We start from the raw sequence: 16,892 nt of genomic DNA, 5'->3' as shown, positions 1-16,892 counted from the left end.
TATTATCTATATTACAGTCTTACAAGTTGTGAGTTTTACAGCATTTTACTAACTAGCTATAAAATGGTTAACTATCTTTTTCTATAAGGTTTTTTAAAGTTAAACTATCTAATTAAGAAATTATACTTAAATTATTTTCACTTTTAACCAATAATTAATTCCTTGAAGTTCGCAATGTGGACTTTTCTAACTAATTATAAAATACCACCCAAACCTATGAAGCAGAAGGTGAAGAAGAAGGATTAGCTACTGTTCTAAAGCAGGAATCTGTGCCCATCAACATAAAAAACTCAAAACTCTTAGTATCCAAAGTTCCAACATATGCCAGCCAAAACCCACCAGTGGCAAATGTTTCAGGAGAACACAGAGAGGTGAGTGATTGCCCACAGGGAATTTGTCTTTCTAACCCTAGATATCAGCTTTTCAGCATGAGCTTAAAAAACTCCCATGAAAATATCAATGAAGCCCTTCCCTTGCCTTCACAGGACTTCAGCTTCCCTCCTCTTTTTGTTTTGTTCCTCTCCTCCCACCATTTCAACATTCCCAGTCATATTTCAAGCATTGTATATCAGCTTTAAACTTTATCAGTGAGAAGGTCTGTCACAATAAAGGTCTGTCACAATAAAGCCTTTGTTCATGCCTGTGTAAGATTTGTCGCTTACTTCACTCACCTGTGACTTAATAATAATGACAGCAATAACAGTAATAATAATAATAACAGTAATAATAATAATTCCTACTGGAATTTATCCTGGTCTACCTATTTCTTCAGGGGATACCTTTACACTGTGGTAACATCATTATCTGCAGTATTTAACAGAGGTGTTGGATTTTCCTACATGGTCTTGAGTTGGTTTTGATGTTTAGGAATCTCACTCTTTCTTTGCAATTTAGGGACATCTTTAAAGGCAAAAAGGGGCTTCAGAACACCTTTTAAGACAACCTTGTCTCACTGATTTCAGAGTTATCTGCCAAAGCAACTCAGGTCATACTTTCCACTGCACAAAATATCACTAAATAAAGCAGCAGGATTTGGTGCTGCCTCTCTTTGGTAATTTTTGTCTACTTCTTGGAGCATGGCTCTCCCACCCTCCCAAAAGGAATTATTCAACCCAAGATGATGTGGTAATTCAAAATTAAAGCCCAAGTAGTGAAGAGCACACTTAGGCCCTGCTCTAGTTCTGTCACTGAGTTGTTGTGGTACAGCAGAGGAGAATGTTTCCCTACCTTGCAGGCTTGTTGTGAGGGCTAATTAACATTTTTATGGTGCTTTGATAAATGTCATTGTTAATGTAAAAGAAGCAGAATTTTGATAAATGTCATTGTTAACATAAAAGAAGTCACATTTCCACTGGATCTGAAAAGATGCTGGGAGAAGATACAATGGAATGAGACAACATCCCAAACCTTTTTCCAAGGCACATGAAGCATCAGTGCAATGGAAACAGCTGGAGGGAGCTTTATTTGAGGTCTCTTCTTGGTTTTTTGCCCAAGGGCTCTGCTGATCTCTCTAAATCCCTGAGCCAGACCTTCTAACCACCCTTGGACTGATGGGATGGGAATGGGAACACTCTGACTTAATGTCTGTTAAGGATTAAACCAAGATCCAAAGCAGGAGATCTCCCTTCCTACCAAACCCTGCCCTACTCACTCTATGTTCCTCTGCTCACCTTTGGATCTTGATCCCTTCTGTTGCAGATGATGTCTGGGACATAACAGGCTGTTTGTCCTCTTTATCCTCCTTTCTTTTTGTGTTTCCAGTGGATGGGAAGTGGCAGGCCTGGGGAGTGTGGGGCAGCTGCACTGCCACGTGTGGAGGTGGCACTCAGAGACGTGACCGGGTGTGCTACGGCCCCTTCTTCGGTGGAGAGACTTGCCAGGGCCCCAAGGAGGAGTACAAGCAGTGCAATGACAGAAAATGTCCTGGTATGTACCCCAGACCCCTCATGCTTTCCTTTGAATGAGGCAGAATTTTGACATTTTGGATTTTGGGAATGGCTTCCTTATCCTTTGTCAGAGATCTGAACACTATGCAGGGTTGTAATCTAATAAAATCCTACCCATGATCCAGGCATAAGGTACAAGGTCTTGATTTAACTGTTGCAGAATCCACTGCAACCATGTTGGTTTCAGTGAATATTTGGTCAATCTCACCAGCCCTGCCTTGGTGGTTTCATCTTTTCATTGCCACAGAGTTACAAGAGGAAAAGAGACACTGTTTGGTAGCAAAAACTGGTATCAGAGTCTCAAATCTATGAAGTTGTTGAGTGCTGAGAATGTTGCACAGGTTTCCCACCCTTTCCCTCTGGGAAGCCTGCACACCACTAGAAAGATTTTTAAGGAAATGATGTGTCTGCATCTGCCAGAGCTTTACCCAAACCTTATCCTCCTGCAGAGTGTAAAAGCTGAATGGAGGGTGAGTGAGCTGTAGGGCAGATAAAACCTGGGTTTGGATGTGAAAAATAAGCTGGAGTGAGCACTTCCAAGTGGGGATGTTTCTGTCTGCCTCTCAGACTATACAGAGACTGAAAAAAAAGGCTGTTCACCATTTCTGCTTTCTTCCTCAGTCTGAGTTGAAGGGCCTGGTGAAATTGCTGGTGAGGAATCAATGCCCTTTGTGATGTTTGCAGTCAGATTGCATCGATTGTAACAGGCCATGAGCTCTGACTGAAAGGGTAATTAATTGTCAGAGCAGCTCAGTGAGAGACAGGAGAGATTCTCATGGCAGTATCCCAGCATTCCTACTGGAAGGGGGCATCTCCCTAAAGGACAGGAGGCAGCAGTTTTGATGCAGGAGTACCTGGGGGCAGATCTGCCACGTGGAGGCCAAGCCAACCCCTCAGACTCCCTCACAAAGTGCTGAAGACAAAGAGATGAAAGCCAAAGGACTTCAGCATGGAAGTTGCAGCACGTTCAGCTCGGAGATGACAGAGAAAGAGGCTGTGTGACAGCCTCGTCACTCTTTCCAGCTATGCTCTTAATGAAAGGCATCACCTCTCCTTACAAGCTGTGCCTCTCAATTAGCAGTGGCGTGTGAGAATCTCTTCTAACTCTGCCACAAAGCTCTCCCTCGCCACAGAAAATCTTAGCACCGGGTTGTCTGGTGGTGTCTACAGAGTAAGGCAGATTTAGTTCAGCTTCAGTGTGTGCCAGCTGGGGCCCTGGCAGAACAAGCCCGATCTTTTCTTCTCTTTCCGCAGGGGTTGATGCCTGTGCAGTGCTCAAAAGGAAAAGGCAAGTCTCAGGCACTGGGGCCTGCCAGGGTTCACAGCCAGAAGGGTCTCGCTGCAGTTGTTAATTTGCAAGGGAAGGAAAAGGTGGGGAAACATCAGAGGCTAAAAATAAACCCGCTCAATTTGTTCTCCAGAAAGTATCACATGCTGGTGTGATTCGATTTGAGCAGAAGAATTGAACTTAATTGGGTTAGTTATTAAAATCTCCCAGTGCAAATAGGTTACTCTGGTAAAAGGGATTTTGTTGTGAAGCAACATCAAAAAGAAAAAAAAAGAAGAAAAAAGGAAAGGATTCTCTCCTGGTCTGGGAATTGCTCCTGTGCTCACTGGCAAGACATTCCAATCAGTGTATTTTTAAAGAGCATCTCTGATCCACAGCATCCCTCAGTGGTCCCCAGGGACACTGCAGGGGTGAGGAGACCAGCAAGTTTTGACAGACCAGCGGGGGAGAAAGGGGAGGAGAGATGTGAGCATTCTCCCTCTCTGCTTTTTCCTGTGCTCTGCTGCTTTGTAGCCGAGGGTGCTGGAAGCTTCCACACCCTAGAACTCTCCTGTGAACCTGGGACAATCTGCGACCGTGGTCAAAGCACAGGGAGAAGAGTTTGGAAATCAGCTCCCTGCTCTGGGACAGGCTCTGTGGGTGACTAAGTGCTGTCACAACTGGGTTATTCAGTCTCTCCACCCCACAGCTCCATGTCAGCAGGCTGGAAATGAAACTGCCTCTTTTCCACCTCTGTTCTGGCTTATCTGCAGAAGCCACGAGCTGTTGGCTCAGGGATGAGCCCTGCTCATGTGCAGAGCACAGCTGGGGTCCCGCTGCCCTCCGGAGTTTCACCACAATAGTGATTACTCACAAGGGAACTTTAAACCAGGGGAGGGAGCATCTGTTTTCAGGCAGAGAATTCAGCTTATTCATTCCCACTATCTGCTGGGGAGAAATCCATTTTGGAGCTGCAGCTGGGGCTGGGGCCAGTCTTGGAGCCTGCCTGCAGGAGCAATGATGTGCAGGCAGCTTGTTGGGTCCTGTAGGAGTTCTTCAAAAAAGCAGGACTTGCCATGCCCATAATTTAGGTTTGAAGCCTCCCCACAGCCAGGTTGGTCCCTGGGTAGTCCCAGAGCAGCAGTGGGACATGTCCTGACCAGCTGCAGGCACAAACTCAGCTTCCTTTATTCTGGAAATTTTACATGCACAATGAATAAAAACTGTAATCAGGAACTATTAAATCAATTTTTTTCTCCCTCCATCAGGAGTGACAAATAGCTTTAACACCATCCTCATGGCTCCCTCCACTTTACATGGTGTAAATAATGAGTTTCTCAGCACAAAGACCTCCTGTGGTGAATGTTTTTCTCCCAGATCCCACCAACTCCAGGACCAACTCAGCTCCACCCACAGACAGAAGCTTCCAAAGCCATCCTTCCAATGATTTTTTTTTCTGTGATATCTCAAAAGACATTTCTGCAGGCTCCTGGGCTCTGCAGCAGTGCTTGGAAATGAGCTGCTGATGCAAGGCCAAGTTGTTGGAGCTCAGATCTGCTCTCTTTTGTGCACAGGATGGAAGCAGGCAGAATGAAGACCACCCAGGGGATGTGTCCATCTTGTCTTTTCATTTGCTTGTTCTTTCCTTCATTCTTAATCCACTGATTCATGCCAAGCTTCATTTTAGATACATCCAACACTGAAGGTGGTGACGCTAAGGGATGGCAGAGGCGGAGTCTGGAGCCATGGAGTTCACTCACAAAAGATCTGCCCATTAAAAATTAAGAAATAAAACTCTTCAGTAGAGAGTAGCAACAGCAGTTTTCTTGCAAAGAGCTGCCCAAAGGCAAGGCAAGGATGTGAGTGGACTTTCCCATGGATTTTAGTGAGCTAATCCTTGGTATGGATGAATGCCCAGTTTTCAGACAGGCAGAGCAAATTCCGGAGAGGTGAAGTGACTTTGTGAGGGACTAAGCACCGGCAGAGCTGGGAGTGCAGCTCCAACCTCCTGGCTCACAGACAACACTCCCATGCTTCCCTTTTCTATGTCCTTGCTGGGGAAGAAGCTTTACCAATGGAGTTTTTCTCTCCTGGCAGAGCCCCACGAAATCTGTGATGAGGAGAGTCTTGGCCCTGTGGTTTGGAAGGAGACGCCAGCCGGGGATGCTGCCGCCGTCCGGTGTCCCCGCAATGCCACTGGTAAGGGTGACTGCATGGTGGGCAGGTGGTGCCTCATCAGGGGATCCTTCATCCTTTGTGTCCTAGGTGAGGAGAACCTGGCTGTGGGATGACAGGACAGGCACATGGACTTCCCTCCCTTTGTCAATGGCTAAATTAACTCTGGGTTTCTGTTTTTGCTGTAAAGCACAAACATCCTAGTTGTTTCTGGATAATCTGAGGTGGTTTCCATCCGCCCTGTAGAGAGTTTGAAATTAAGGAACACTGGGATATGTTCCCTCCATTATCTGCAAAAAGCTTTGCAGAGCAGGTAGGGCTTTAGAGTCCTCTGGGTTTGGGTGTTGTAGTTCTCTCCTCTGCCCATAAAGGCAGCCGCTATACAAGAGCAGGAAATCTGAATTCCATTGTCTGCTTGCACTTAAAAACCTCAGCACCTCTCTAAAAACTTCTTGGAGCATTGAAATTGAAGGTCTGATTGTCCTGGTGTAAAGGAAAAGGATATGGGCATCCAGGTGTTACCTGTAGCCACAGGAATGCAAGGTGGTGCAGAGAGGGCTCCAGGAGCGATGCTGGTGGTGGGATTTGTCCTCAGCTGGATGTTCCTCACTGCCAGGCAGAAACAGAAATAATGACAGCAGTGTAAAGGTTTTATTTCATTTGAGGGAGAGGGTTGGATACAGACAGCTCTCTTTGACTCAGCTGGGACAGTCACTGTCGTCCCCAATGCTGTCCTAGAAGGGCTGTACCCAAAGAAAGGTCACTGAATCATTTGGCAGCAGCGATGGGACTGCAGACCCAGCAAACCTGATCCTCAGAGACTTTCCAAATGGCATCATGATGACTGGGACAGGGTGATCCCTCTCCCTTTCCTCCTCTCTGATATCTCTGTTCCTCCACACCACAAGGCATGTGATTATCACTGCAAATTATTCCCTCTGTGGATTGGAGCTGAGGGGAGGCCTGGGGGAGGACTGGAAGCAGCTTTCAGAGAGCTTCAGCTGATGCAAAACTGGTGCTGTCAGGTGTTTATTCCCCTCCAGGCTGCGTGGGCAGCACAAGCCCTGCTTTAGTTGCAAGTACCAAACCAAACCACCTGGGGAGGCTCGTGGGGCTTCCCAAACCAGGAAGAATGCTGTCACCAGGGCAGGAGAAAAAACCTTCCCTTCACCCTGACTAGCCATGTCCAATTTGTTAATTTTTGTTTTCCTGCCCAATTCCTTCTGCTGCTCTGCAATAGTAAAAGGCAGGAGAAGAAAATAAAAATAATCCCCCTAAAGGCTTGTTCAAGCATCTGCAGGTGCCTCTGATGCCTCTTTGTGCTGGTAGCTGAATCTGAACTGATGCATTGACCAGTTCTGGGTGATCTGCATGATCATCAAATCATGAAGGTTGAAAAAGGCCTCGAGTTCCTCAGGTCCAACCATTAACCCAGCACTTCCAGGCCCACCACTAAACCATGCACGCAAGTGCCACATCTGCACGTGTTTTGAACACTTCCATGGATGGTGATTCTACCACTTCTCTGGTCAGCTTGTTCTGATGCTTGACCACCCTTTCAGTGTAGAATTCTTCCTTGATATTCATTCCAAATATTCCCTGGCACAACTTGAAGCTGTGTCCTCTTGTCCCATAACTTCCTACTCGTGACGAAAGACCCCATGAATGTTTGGCCTTTCATCCTGTCCTCACTCCCACATTTGTTTATTTCATTCTTCCAGGGCTGATCCTTCGAAGATGCATCTTAGATGAAGAAGGCATCGCTTACTGGGAGCCTCCAACATACATCAAGTGTGTTTCTATTGATTACAGGAACATACAGATGATGGTAAGGCAGCCCCCTGCTCAGTTCAGCAAGTTTGGGACTCTCCTCAGTGACTGTTACATGGCTAAAGTTACAAAAAAGAAAGGAAAAAAAGGAATTTCCTGCTCTACCTTGATTTTCTCATGTTTTTTCTGCTTACCTTTTGAAGCAAAGGCACTCCATGGACAAGGGATGGTTTCTTTCAGGATATTTTAATATCCAGCTTGGCAGAATCTGGGTTCTTCCAGGCCTTTCATATGACATTATCATTAAGTATAGCTATGACGGCATCACTTCTAAATAAGCATCTTATTTTTTGTTAATCTTAAATTCATTGTTATGAGGAATTTCTGCTGCTCTCCTGCTGCCTTTAGGAGAACTGACCTCTCCTGTTCATGATAAGGTACAGTCTGTCCTAAAATAGTTACAAATTGATTGTAAGAAAACAAGATTTTGGGGTAAAAATATTTTGTTGGGCTATGAACAGAAGAAACTTTGCAGTAGGACAATTACTTCTTTGTGGGCAAAACAGAAAATTTCAGTTCTCAGTCATTTCAGAGCCACTTAGAAGATAATTTAGAATATATCACTCTTTTCTATCATTTTAAAAATATCAGAGGATCTCAGGCCAGCAACGATTGTCAGATTCATCTGATCTGCACTCTGAATTGTGAGGGAGGTCAAAACACTTCCCCTGGCAATTCCCTCACCGAGCTCATTAACTCGACTTTGACTGTCCCTAAAAGTGTTTCTCACATTTCTTTTCTGTTTCTCAGACCAGGGAACACCTTGCCAAAGCTCAGCGTGGGTTGATGGGAGACGGGCTGTCAGACGTGCTCCAGAACCTTGTGGAAATCTCTCAGGATGGGACCAGCTACAGTGGGGACCTGCTGTCCACCATGGACGTACTCAGGAACATGACAGAGATCTTCCGTAGGGCTTATCACAGCCCGACTTCTGGGGATGTGCAGGTGAGCCCAGCTGCATTTCCTGGAGCCCAGGGCTGGCTTAGAGAGGTGCCATCAGGGCTCCAGGTTTGATTACAGACACTGATTATAGCTGATGCAGTGCTGATAAAAATCAGATTATTATTTTTCCCAACATAAATGTCTTTCTGTATTACAAACTCTCATTTCGAGGTGGTTCTTCCTTGGTTTATAAACTGAGAACTTGAAAGCCAAGGTCACTCTGAACTATTTCAACATGATAGCACTTCACTGCAGAGCCTAATTGATATGAGAACATTATTTGGTAGGGATTTCAGGCTAATGACTCAAGGTAAAATAATCCTCTGGCATTGGGTTACCTGGGTGTTGATGTAGGGGAATATCATTGTGGTTTTTTATCCCAGGGCTTTATATCCAGCAGCTACCAGATACACCCTTGGGATGGGTCATCACGTCATGACTTGAAACATTAAACTGATCCTGCAGGATCTGCTGAGAGTGATAAAACTGGAGAAAAAAAAATCAATAGTTTTAAATTTCCTGTCTCCTTCCTTCTCATGGTGTGCTGCAAAAGTCCTACCATGGACAGCTCCCTTGTGATCATCTCTGCATCTCCTGCCTGGTCACAAGCTAAAGGTGATCCTGAGGTTTCCATATATTGAAAACAGCAGAAATAATAGAAAAAAATATATGAAAGTATTTATGCAATGGAAGATCATCTGGTTTTAACCAGTTTCTGATAAATATTTACCATATCTTTCCTTAAAAATCATCAGTAATGGTTACAGGACCTATTCTCAATCCAATGCCTTAGAAGATACAGTAGTTAAAGTGAAATTTTTGGGAAAAAGGTCTTATTAAAACCTGTTTTGCCATTAACATCCTTGGGGACCTGTGAAATGCTCTGGAACCTTTTAGGAATGGGATCATGAGAACAATTTTGGAGCAACTTTAAATCTCACGTGTCCCTCCCACACTGCTGTGACCTTCCCAGCCTGGGCTATGTTTGCACAACAACCTCTTCTGTCCTCTCTTGTCTCCCTTCTCCAGAACTTCGTCCAGATCATCAGCAACATTTTGTCAGAGGAAAACCGTGAAAAATGGGAGGAAGCTCAGCTGGTATGAACCATCAGCACCTTCTCTGGGAATAAAGAGGCTTTCAGCACAGGGTTAAGCCATGAGGAGGGGAATTTCCAAACGTCTACACAACCTCCTAAGAAGAGCTTAGTTCCAGGCTGAGTCACATTAAAGGAGTAACTGAGCAAGCCACAGGATCTCAGCTCTGAGCCAGACTCTCTGCATGAAGAACAGTGAAATGCTGGTGGTGTAAACTGAATTTGGCATGGGTTTCAAGGGTCAGACTTAGTTGGGAGTTGAAAATCCTCATGTCTTTCTGTAATTCCACTCTTTTCTCTTGCTAAGACGAAGAAGTGGGATCATGTAGCTTTGAGGTCCTAGCTGGAAAGATGGAGGACTGGAGGGGTTTTCAGAGCTGGGGTCTGCTCAGCTGAGCTTCTGGGTTCCGCTGTGCTTTGCTTTATTTCTCTGAGCTTCTGGGTTCAGTTGTGTTTTGCTTTATTTCTCTCCAAGCAAGGTTAGGGATCCTGCTCAGTCGTGAGCTCCGCATTCCTGGACGTGTTCAAAGCCAGGTTGGATGGGGCTTTGAGCAAGATGTGGAAAGTGTCCTTGCCTATGGCAGGAGCTTGGAATTCGACGAACTTTAAAGTCCCTTCCAACCCAGGCTATTCTAAGGTTCTATGGATAATTCTGTAGCTGAATTCTCAAGTATTAGGGGCTGGTGTTGTTGTTTCTTTCTGTGTCTTATTTGGCTCTTGATTTGTGTGCCCCATTTGAGCTCTCTGTTGGGAATTAGATGAACTTTAAAGTCCCTTCCAACCCATTCTAAGATTCTATGAATAATTCTGTAGCTGAATTATCAGGTATTAGGGGCTGATGTTGGTTTTTCTTTCCGTGTCTTATTTGGCTCTTGATTTGTATGCCCCATTTGAGCTCTCCATTATGGAGTTGTGTCACACCTATTCCTGTGTCCCTTTAACATAACTTTTGTGAGCTGTTGCTGTTGCAAAATTCCTCCAAAAGATCTGGAAACAGCAAATAATCAAGAAAAAAAAATCACCCAACACACGAAACAACACCAGAATCCAGTTACCTTCACACCAAACAGGGAATTCCTCTGGGGAAAACTTTTTAACAAGTGCTGGCAATTGTTAAAAAGACAATTGTTGAAAGTCCAGAACACGAGACAGGGACTCAAAAACATTTACATCATGCAACAGCAACTCTGTCAGGAGCTGAGCAACCTTCTCTTCTCTTCTCTTCTCTTCTCTTCTCTTCTCTTCTCTTCTCTTCTCTTCTCTTCTCTTCTCTTCTCTTCTCTTCTCTTCTCTTCTCTTCTCCCTGGTATCTTGTGCTTTCCTGTTGAATTTGGATGAGGGTGACATGGTCTGGCTCTGGTTGTGATAAAGAATTTGGACATGGTCCTAGGCAAGATGGCCCTGCTTGTAAGTGGGTTGGGCCAGATGGCCTTGGAGGCCCTTCTAAACTAAACCATACCCCGACTGTGTGATTCTGTGCACAAATACTTGGTCTCAAGGCTCCAGGTTCATGTAGGTATTTCAGCACTGAGCAGAGGAGACTGTCAAGTTGTCATGACAACAGGGAAACCCTGCTGATCCCCTTAAAAACAGCTTGCTCTGTGTGGCACTTGGTTCCCAGTGGCTTTCCCTGTGCAAACTGCTCTCTGCACCTCGAGCATCACCATGACCTACACACAGATTGGGAACATCACGGGGAGAATGTTTTCCTGGCCTGTATTTTAGTGGGAATTGAGCTGACAGCCCAGCACCATGACTTTAGGACACAGAAATCTCCGTGAACAGGATGCCAGCAGAGGTTTTAGCAGTCTGGGTGCTTCTCCCTTAAAGCTGCTGGACCAAAATCACATCCTACATTTCATGAGATCGACCAATTCTTTTAAATCAAAGCCTTTGGCTCCCAATTTGCTCATTAAAAATAAACCCAACTTCATTGCAGTCACACATTCCAATGCCCTGTGGCGCCCCAGGCAGAAAGATATTGTTCTAGGAAAATAAAAACTAAAACATCCCATAAAGGTATTCAGAGAAGGGCTACAATGTTTTTTAAAGAGCCTTTGTCGACCATTATACGATAAAACCTAAAATGCAGCATCCAGTGCAGCCTGGATTTGGTTTGACCTTGTGATTTCAATCTGTAATGGAATATAAAAGTGTGCAGCTAAAAATAGCATCCTCACTCAGTTCTCCTCCTTCTGTGCACACCTGCTGTACTGGCAGGACTTTTTAATCTCATCCTGAGACAGTTTCAGTCTTACCGAGGTTCCTTGGATAGACAGAGAGACAGAGACATGCCTGGCCACCCCTGTGCTCCTTGCCCACACTCTCCATGGCTCTGCCTTCCTCCTGCCTCCTTCCCATCCTGCTTGTCCCCAGATGTCCCTCCAGCTCACTCAGCCAGCTCAGAATGTCTGGATTATGGTGAGGAACTGAAAACGCCGTGAAAGTGGTGGAAAAGGAAAAGAAGAGGAGCTGAACTGCTTGTCTTCAGCCTCCCGTGGCATTTGCTAAGCCCCTGTGGGCAAACGTGCTTTGAGGAGAAGACAGGTAGTCAGCAGAGCTTGTTTCAAGTGGATTATAGTTTATGGAATCTGTCACTGGAAAACTGGTTGTTGTTTAACAGCTCTGTCTTAAGTTGGCAAAGTACAGGTAAAGAAGGGTCACTGCCAATGTCTTTATCAGTGAGGGAAAAATAGGAAATAAATGAGGCAGAGAAACTCCAGGACAGCCCAGGACCAATAACTTGATTCAGAGAGTGAGATCCTGACAACAAAACAGGAAAGGAGAAAATCAGGCTGCCTGGGATTCAGTATTAGATCACAATTGTCCTTTGGTGTGGTTGCTTTCAATAGAGGGAGTTGGAATGAGATGATCTTTAAGGTCCCTTCCAACTCACACCACTCTGCATTTCTATGATTTTATGAAAGGAGATGGGTAGGTTATTATCTTCTCCAGAGGGTCTCCAATATTTCCTTTTGTTTAAAATCTTGCCCTCCACCCTAAATTCTATCAATCTGAGTGTCAATTTATAAATTTTTGCCTTCTTTTTTCTTTTTCTTTTTCTTTTTCTTTTTCTTTTTCTTTTTCTTTTTCTTTTTCTTTTTCTTTTTCTTTTTCTTTTTCTTTTTCTTCTTCTTCTTCTTCTTCTTTTTCATCTTTTTTTCTTGGCTTCCTCTTAGGATTTCCCAGTCCTCCTTCTCCACAGCTCCATAACAGTCCATTATACCCAGCATATGCTCCCAGTTCACGTGTGAGGGCAGAAACCTTTGCCTGCAGAGAAGCTCCTGCTGTTCTCATTAGGATCTGATCTACTCCAAACTCTGCCTCTCTTTGCAGATAGGGCCAAATGCCAAGGAGCTGTTCAGGCTCGTGGAGGATTTCATTGATGTCATCGGCTTCCGCATGAAAGATTTCCGGGATTCCTACCAAGTCACGGACAATCTGGGTGAGTTCATTGGCACTCCCCACGTCAGGAAGAGCCCCCCAAAAGCTGTTAATTACTGTGCAATATGGATAACCTGGGCTGTGGGGAGAGAAGGAAGGAGGGGAGGCAGCAGGTGGTGGGATATTAAAAGGTCTGGGGGAAGACATGGACAGGCATAAATATGGGGTGGCTTTTCTCCAAAGAAGTTGGGATTTCATGAGGAAGAAGAGAGATCCACAGAGAGATCTGAGAGATATCTACCGAATGGAGAACAGATGACAAACCGGGCAGAATTAGACTCTTTCTTTTATTTTTTGAACACAAGAACAGCAGAACAGCCCAGCAGCCAATGGAGGCAGCAAGCAAACAGCAGGCAGTGTTTGATTGATGCTGTGTGCACAATCGCAGCGTGGAACTTGTTGCCAGAGGAAGTTGCAGCAGCCAAAAAGTACAGATGGGTTCATGATGGGATTAGGAAAGTGCACAAAAGAGAGGTCCATTGGTGGCTGTTAAAGTTGATGATCTGGATGCAGCCAGGAGCTGAGGAAGTCCTGCTGATTGCTGGGAGGACAAACCAAGAGATGTCTTGTTCTTTCTCCCACTTCTTATCAGCTACTGCTAGACACTCCTGGAGATAAGGTGCTGGATCAGATTTTCCTCTGCCAGATTTAATGCAGGCAGGATCCTTTCAGCAAAGCACAAGCCCTGCTTTTATCTTCCTTCATGCACAGACATTTCCTCAAGAGAGCATCACTCCTTTGACTCCCAAGATCCAATCTCTCTCATTTCCCACTAATGCTTCCAATGTTTTCCTGAGCACACATGGAATTTATTGAAGCTGGTTTTGCTTACTGGTTTCATTTCTTGCTTCTCCCCAGTCCTCGGTATTCACAAACTGCCTGCAAATGCAGCAACCGACATCACCTTCCCCATGAAAGGCTGGAGGGGAATGGTGGACTGGGCTAAGAACTCAGAGGACAAGGTCACTGTCTCCAAGAGCATCCTGTCTTCAGGGCTCTCAGGTAGGCAGCACAGCCAACACAATTTTTTTCCTTCATTCTGTTTGCTTGGTCTTCAAATCCTTTTCCAGATCAGCTGGATTTGTTCACAAATGTTTGGGTATTGAAGCATTGATGAGTGCAAATAAGGCTTTCAAATATGGCCTGACTAAGAGTTTGAACTAAACTCCTCACAAATGTTCAGGGGCAGGTTTAGTGCCTGGGTGTGGATGTTTATCTTTCCCTAAAGAAGCAGGAAAAATTGGCAGACAATGCTTTAGGTGCCCTCCAAGCCTGGATCCAGACCTGATGGAACCATCTGAGGGTGAGTAGTTGGAATCAGCTGGTCAGGCTGAGCAGCTGAGTCTGCTGCTTGGACCAGCTTTGATAGATCTGGGGATTTGTGGCCCTTGTGTGAAATTCCCTGCCCCCAGAAATGAAATTCAGAGGCATTTATCACCGAGGCTCCACATCAGGGCATGGATAGGAGACCCAGCACGGAGGTGGTGCCTCAACCAAGCTGGTCTCACTGCCAGATCTGGAAATCTCTCATTGCATGCTAGGATAACCCAGAACTATTTATAAAAAAAAAAAAAAACAAAAAAAACCCAAAAAAACAAAAACAAAACAAAACAAAAAAAAAAAAACAACTGGAGGTTTCTGGGATGGTCTGAAGAATGAGAGTCCCAGGAACCAACACATTCAAGGTGTTCATCTTTAGGCAGAGATGACATTTGGCAGGATTGAGTCCTGAGTTCTCAAAAGCAGGACCCTAAATTGGGCTGACTGATGATGGGATTTGCTTTTGGCACTCATGGCTTTGAGAGCTGTTGGCTCCCTCTTCCTTGGGACAGAGGCTGGAGACTGAGTTGTTGCTACAAAAGACCTTTGGCCTCCAGTTGTCACACCAGGACCTTTTGTCATGGGCCTCCCTGCTGGGGATGGCATCAGCCATCACTTCAGCTTGGGAAATCTGAGGCCAAGAACAGCTAAGTGACACCCCCAAGGGTAAACAGTGAGTCACTGGAAGAGCAAGGACCTTGTCAAGAACTCCTTGGGTTTTGTTGTGCCTTGCAGACAGCATGAGCTCCCTGGGAGAAGCTGGAGCACATTGGGAGCGTTATCCCAGTTTGTTTGTGGAAGCTGTGGTGCCTTCACTTTTCAAAATCTTTAATCACCTGTTGGACAAGTTGTTGGACCAGATCTAGACAGAGCTGATCCTGCTCTGAGGCTGAGGGCTGTCCCAAAAGTATCCAGCTCCCCGTGGAGCTGTTTCCTAGATTTCTGTTGGAAGCATCCTCACACAGAGCTGCTCCAGGGCCCCTGAGCTGTAGTGACTGAGCAAACAAAACATGACATCCACCCTGAGGAAACAACTTCCAATCAGTGATCACCTCTCCATGGTTTCCCGAGTACAACCCAGGGCTCTTCTGCCTCTGATTTATGCAATATCTTCTGCTGGTGGTGTAGGTTTTGAGGTGATTCCAGCAAAATCCACCTCAAGTTTTGATCCTCAGTTTTCTCTGGGAACAGGAGTAACTATCCTGAGCAAAGTGATGAAGACAGGCAGCTTCATGAGACCCAATCCCAACCCCCTCACTGCTGGGAGCTGACTTTGAACAGTTGATTTCCATGGGCCAACACTGATTTATGCAGTTGGGTGACAAAGTTGCTCTGCAAGCCTGTCTGTCAGTCTGTCCCAGTTATGTGCTCACCAGATATCCCAATCTGATGATGAGAAAGACGGACATGCAGAGCTGTGTCTGTCCTGCAGTGATGGAGCAGACACACTCTCTGCTCAGCCTCAGTACAAGACATCAGAGAAGCCCCACCTGGTGCTTCCCCAGGCTTCTTCAGCATTGCTTTCCACACAGCCACTTGCTTTTTCTCCCCCTGAAAATCCAGCCCTGGGGCTGCCTCTGCTGCTCATGGTTTATCAGGGGAAGTTCTGTTTTTTTGCAGCTGGGGCATCGTGAGGTAGTGGAGGAGGATAAATAAGAGGAGGAGGTCAATTGACATGCCCAGAGGTCACACAGATGATTCAGAGGCTCATCTGGATCTGCTGCAGCCCCCAGAGGCAGCACATGAGTTTTGGGGTCAGAGAAGGCGCAGTGGGACCTCTCCCCTTCCCTCTGGCCTTGTCGGCCCGAGCACAGCTCTCCTCTCTGATGGCCTGATAGCTGTGGATGGCTCCAAAGGCCTCGAGGTGGCTGCAAGAGACCTTTCCCCCCTTGCAGATTTGTCTGCTGTGGTGCTGTCAGAGGAATTTGTGGGTTTTTAAATGGGGCAGCACCATTTGGGAGGGGTGAGCCTTGGTGAAGGCAGAAATCTGGGATGCTGGATCACCCCAAAGGTGCTGAGCCCTCCCTGTAGTGACAGCAGCCACTGCATCCCTCTGCAGTGATGCTGGCATTGGCCATGCCCCAGCAGAGAGCCCTCCACCACTGGCCATGCTCCTCCAGAGGCTAAATCCTGCCCTGGGGTGTCCCGTGGGGAGAGCTGCCACCCTGAATGTCTCAGTGCTTTTGTCTTCTTCCCTCTCCTCTGGTGCCCTGCAGTGTCGGACGACTCCTCTGTCTTCGTGGTTGGGACCGTGCTCTACCGGAACGTGGGCAACATCCTCTCCCTGCAGAGGTAAGAGGGGCTGCCTGGGGATGGGGAGCAGCTGGGGAATCACCAGGATGATCCCTCCGCCTGCAGAGCACTGCTCCTCCAGGGAAAAGTAGGGATCACTGGCTGCAACGAGACAGATTCTGACCTGCAGTGGGAATATTTTGACCCCCGTGTTTAGGTGGGGCCAGGCTCATGTATCACATGCTGGAGGTGCAGGAATGTTTTCCCCATCCATGTGCAGCACCCCAGACACGAGGGGAGGAGGCTCAGTGCTGCTGTCTCACTCTTCCCTGCCACCCTTCACCCTCCAGGAGTGGAGCCTCACCCTGCCCTCTTGGCCATGGGGGAGTTTGGCAGCCCTGGCAGACGGGGGATGCTCAGCTGTCCCGATCTTCCCGAGCTGCCAGGGAGCTGCCAGCCACACTGAGCCCTGGAGAGCAGCACAGAGAAATCAGGCTGAGGAGGAGAGAGGGGAGCAGAGCATGCCTGGCTGCACATGTCTGCCTCGGGCACCAAAGCTTTTGTGTTCAGCACTCCCTTCCCTTTTCTTCGCTCCTCTTCCCTTTCCTCTCACTCTTTTTTTTTTTTTTTTTTATCCCCAAT

General features: G+C 46.3%; 1 protein-coding gene across 16 annotated transcripts in view; it reads left to right on the top strand.

The window, feature by feature from the left end:
* The window catches only part of ADGRB1 (adhesion G protein-coupled receptor B1), a 285,104-nt gene that overhangs the window by 144,829 nt on the left and 123,383 nt on the right, over window positions 1-16,892 (top strand). For all 16 annotated transcript variants that reach the window (XM_039714220.1, XM_039714252.1, XM_039714243.1 and 13 more), the window contains 8 exons: window positions 1,762-1,926; window positions 5,311-5,412; window positions 7,110-7,216; window positions 7,969-8,163; window positions 9,190-9,258; window positions 12,591-12,699; window positions 13,557-13,700; window positions 16,235-16,310. In XM_039714220.1, the coding sequence (XP_039570154.1) occupies window positions 1,762-1,926; window positions 5,311-5,412; window positions 7,110-7,216; window positions 7,969-8,163; window positions 9,190-9,258; window positions 12,591-12,699; window positions 13,557-13,700; window positions 16,235-16,310 (967 nt within the window). The remainder of the gene's footprint in view (window positions 1-1,761; window positions 1,927-5,310; window positions 5,413-7,109; window positions 7,217-7,968; window positions 8,164-9,189; window positions 9,259-12,590; window positions 12,700-13,556; window positions 13,701-16,234; window positions 16,311-16,892) is intronic.

The sequence above is a fragment of the Passer montanus genome, unplaced genomic scaffold, assembly GCF_014805655.1.
Source record: "Passer montanus isolate IOZ18808 unplaced genomic scaffold, ASM1480565v1 scaffold100, whole genome shotgun sequence".
Lineage (NCBI taxonomy): Eukaryota > Metazoa > Chordata > Aves > Passeriformes > Passeridae > Passer > Passer montanus.
The sequence above is the reverse complement of the archived record's forward strand: the minus strand, read 5'-3'. Positions and strand labels throughout refer to the sequence as shown.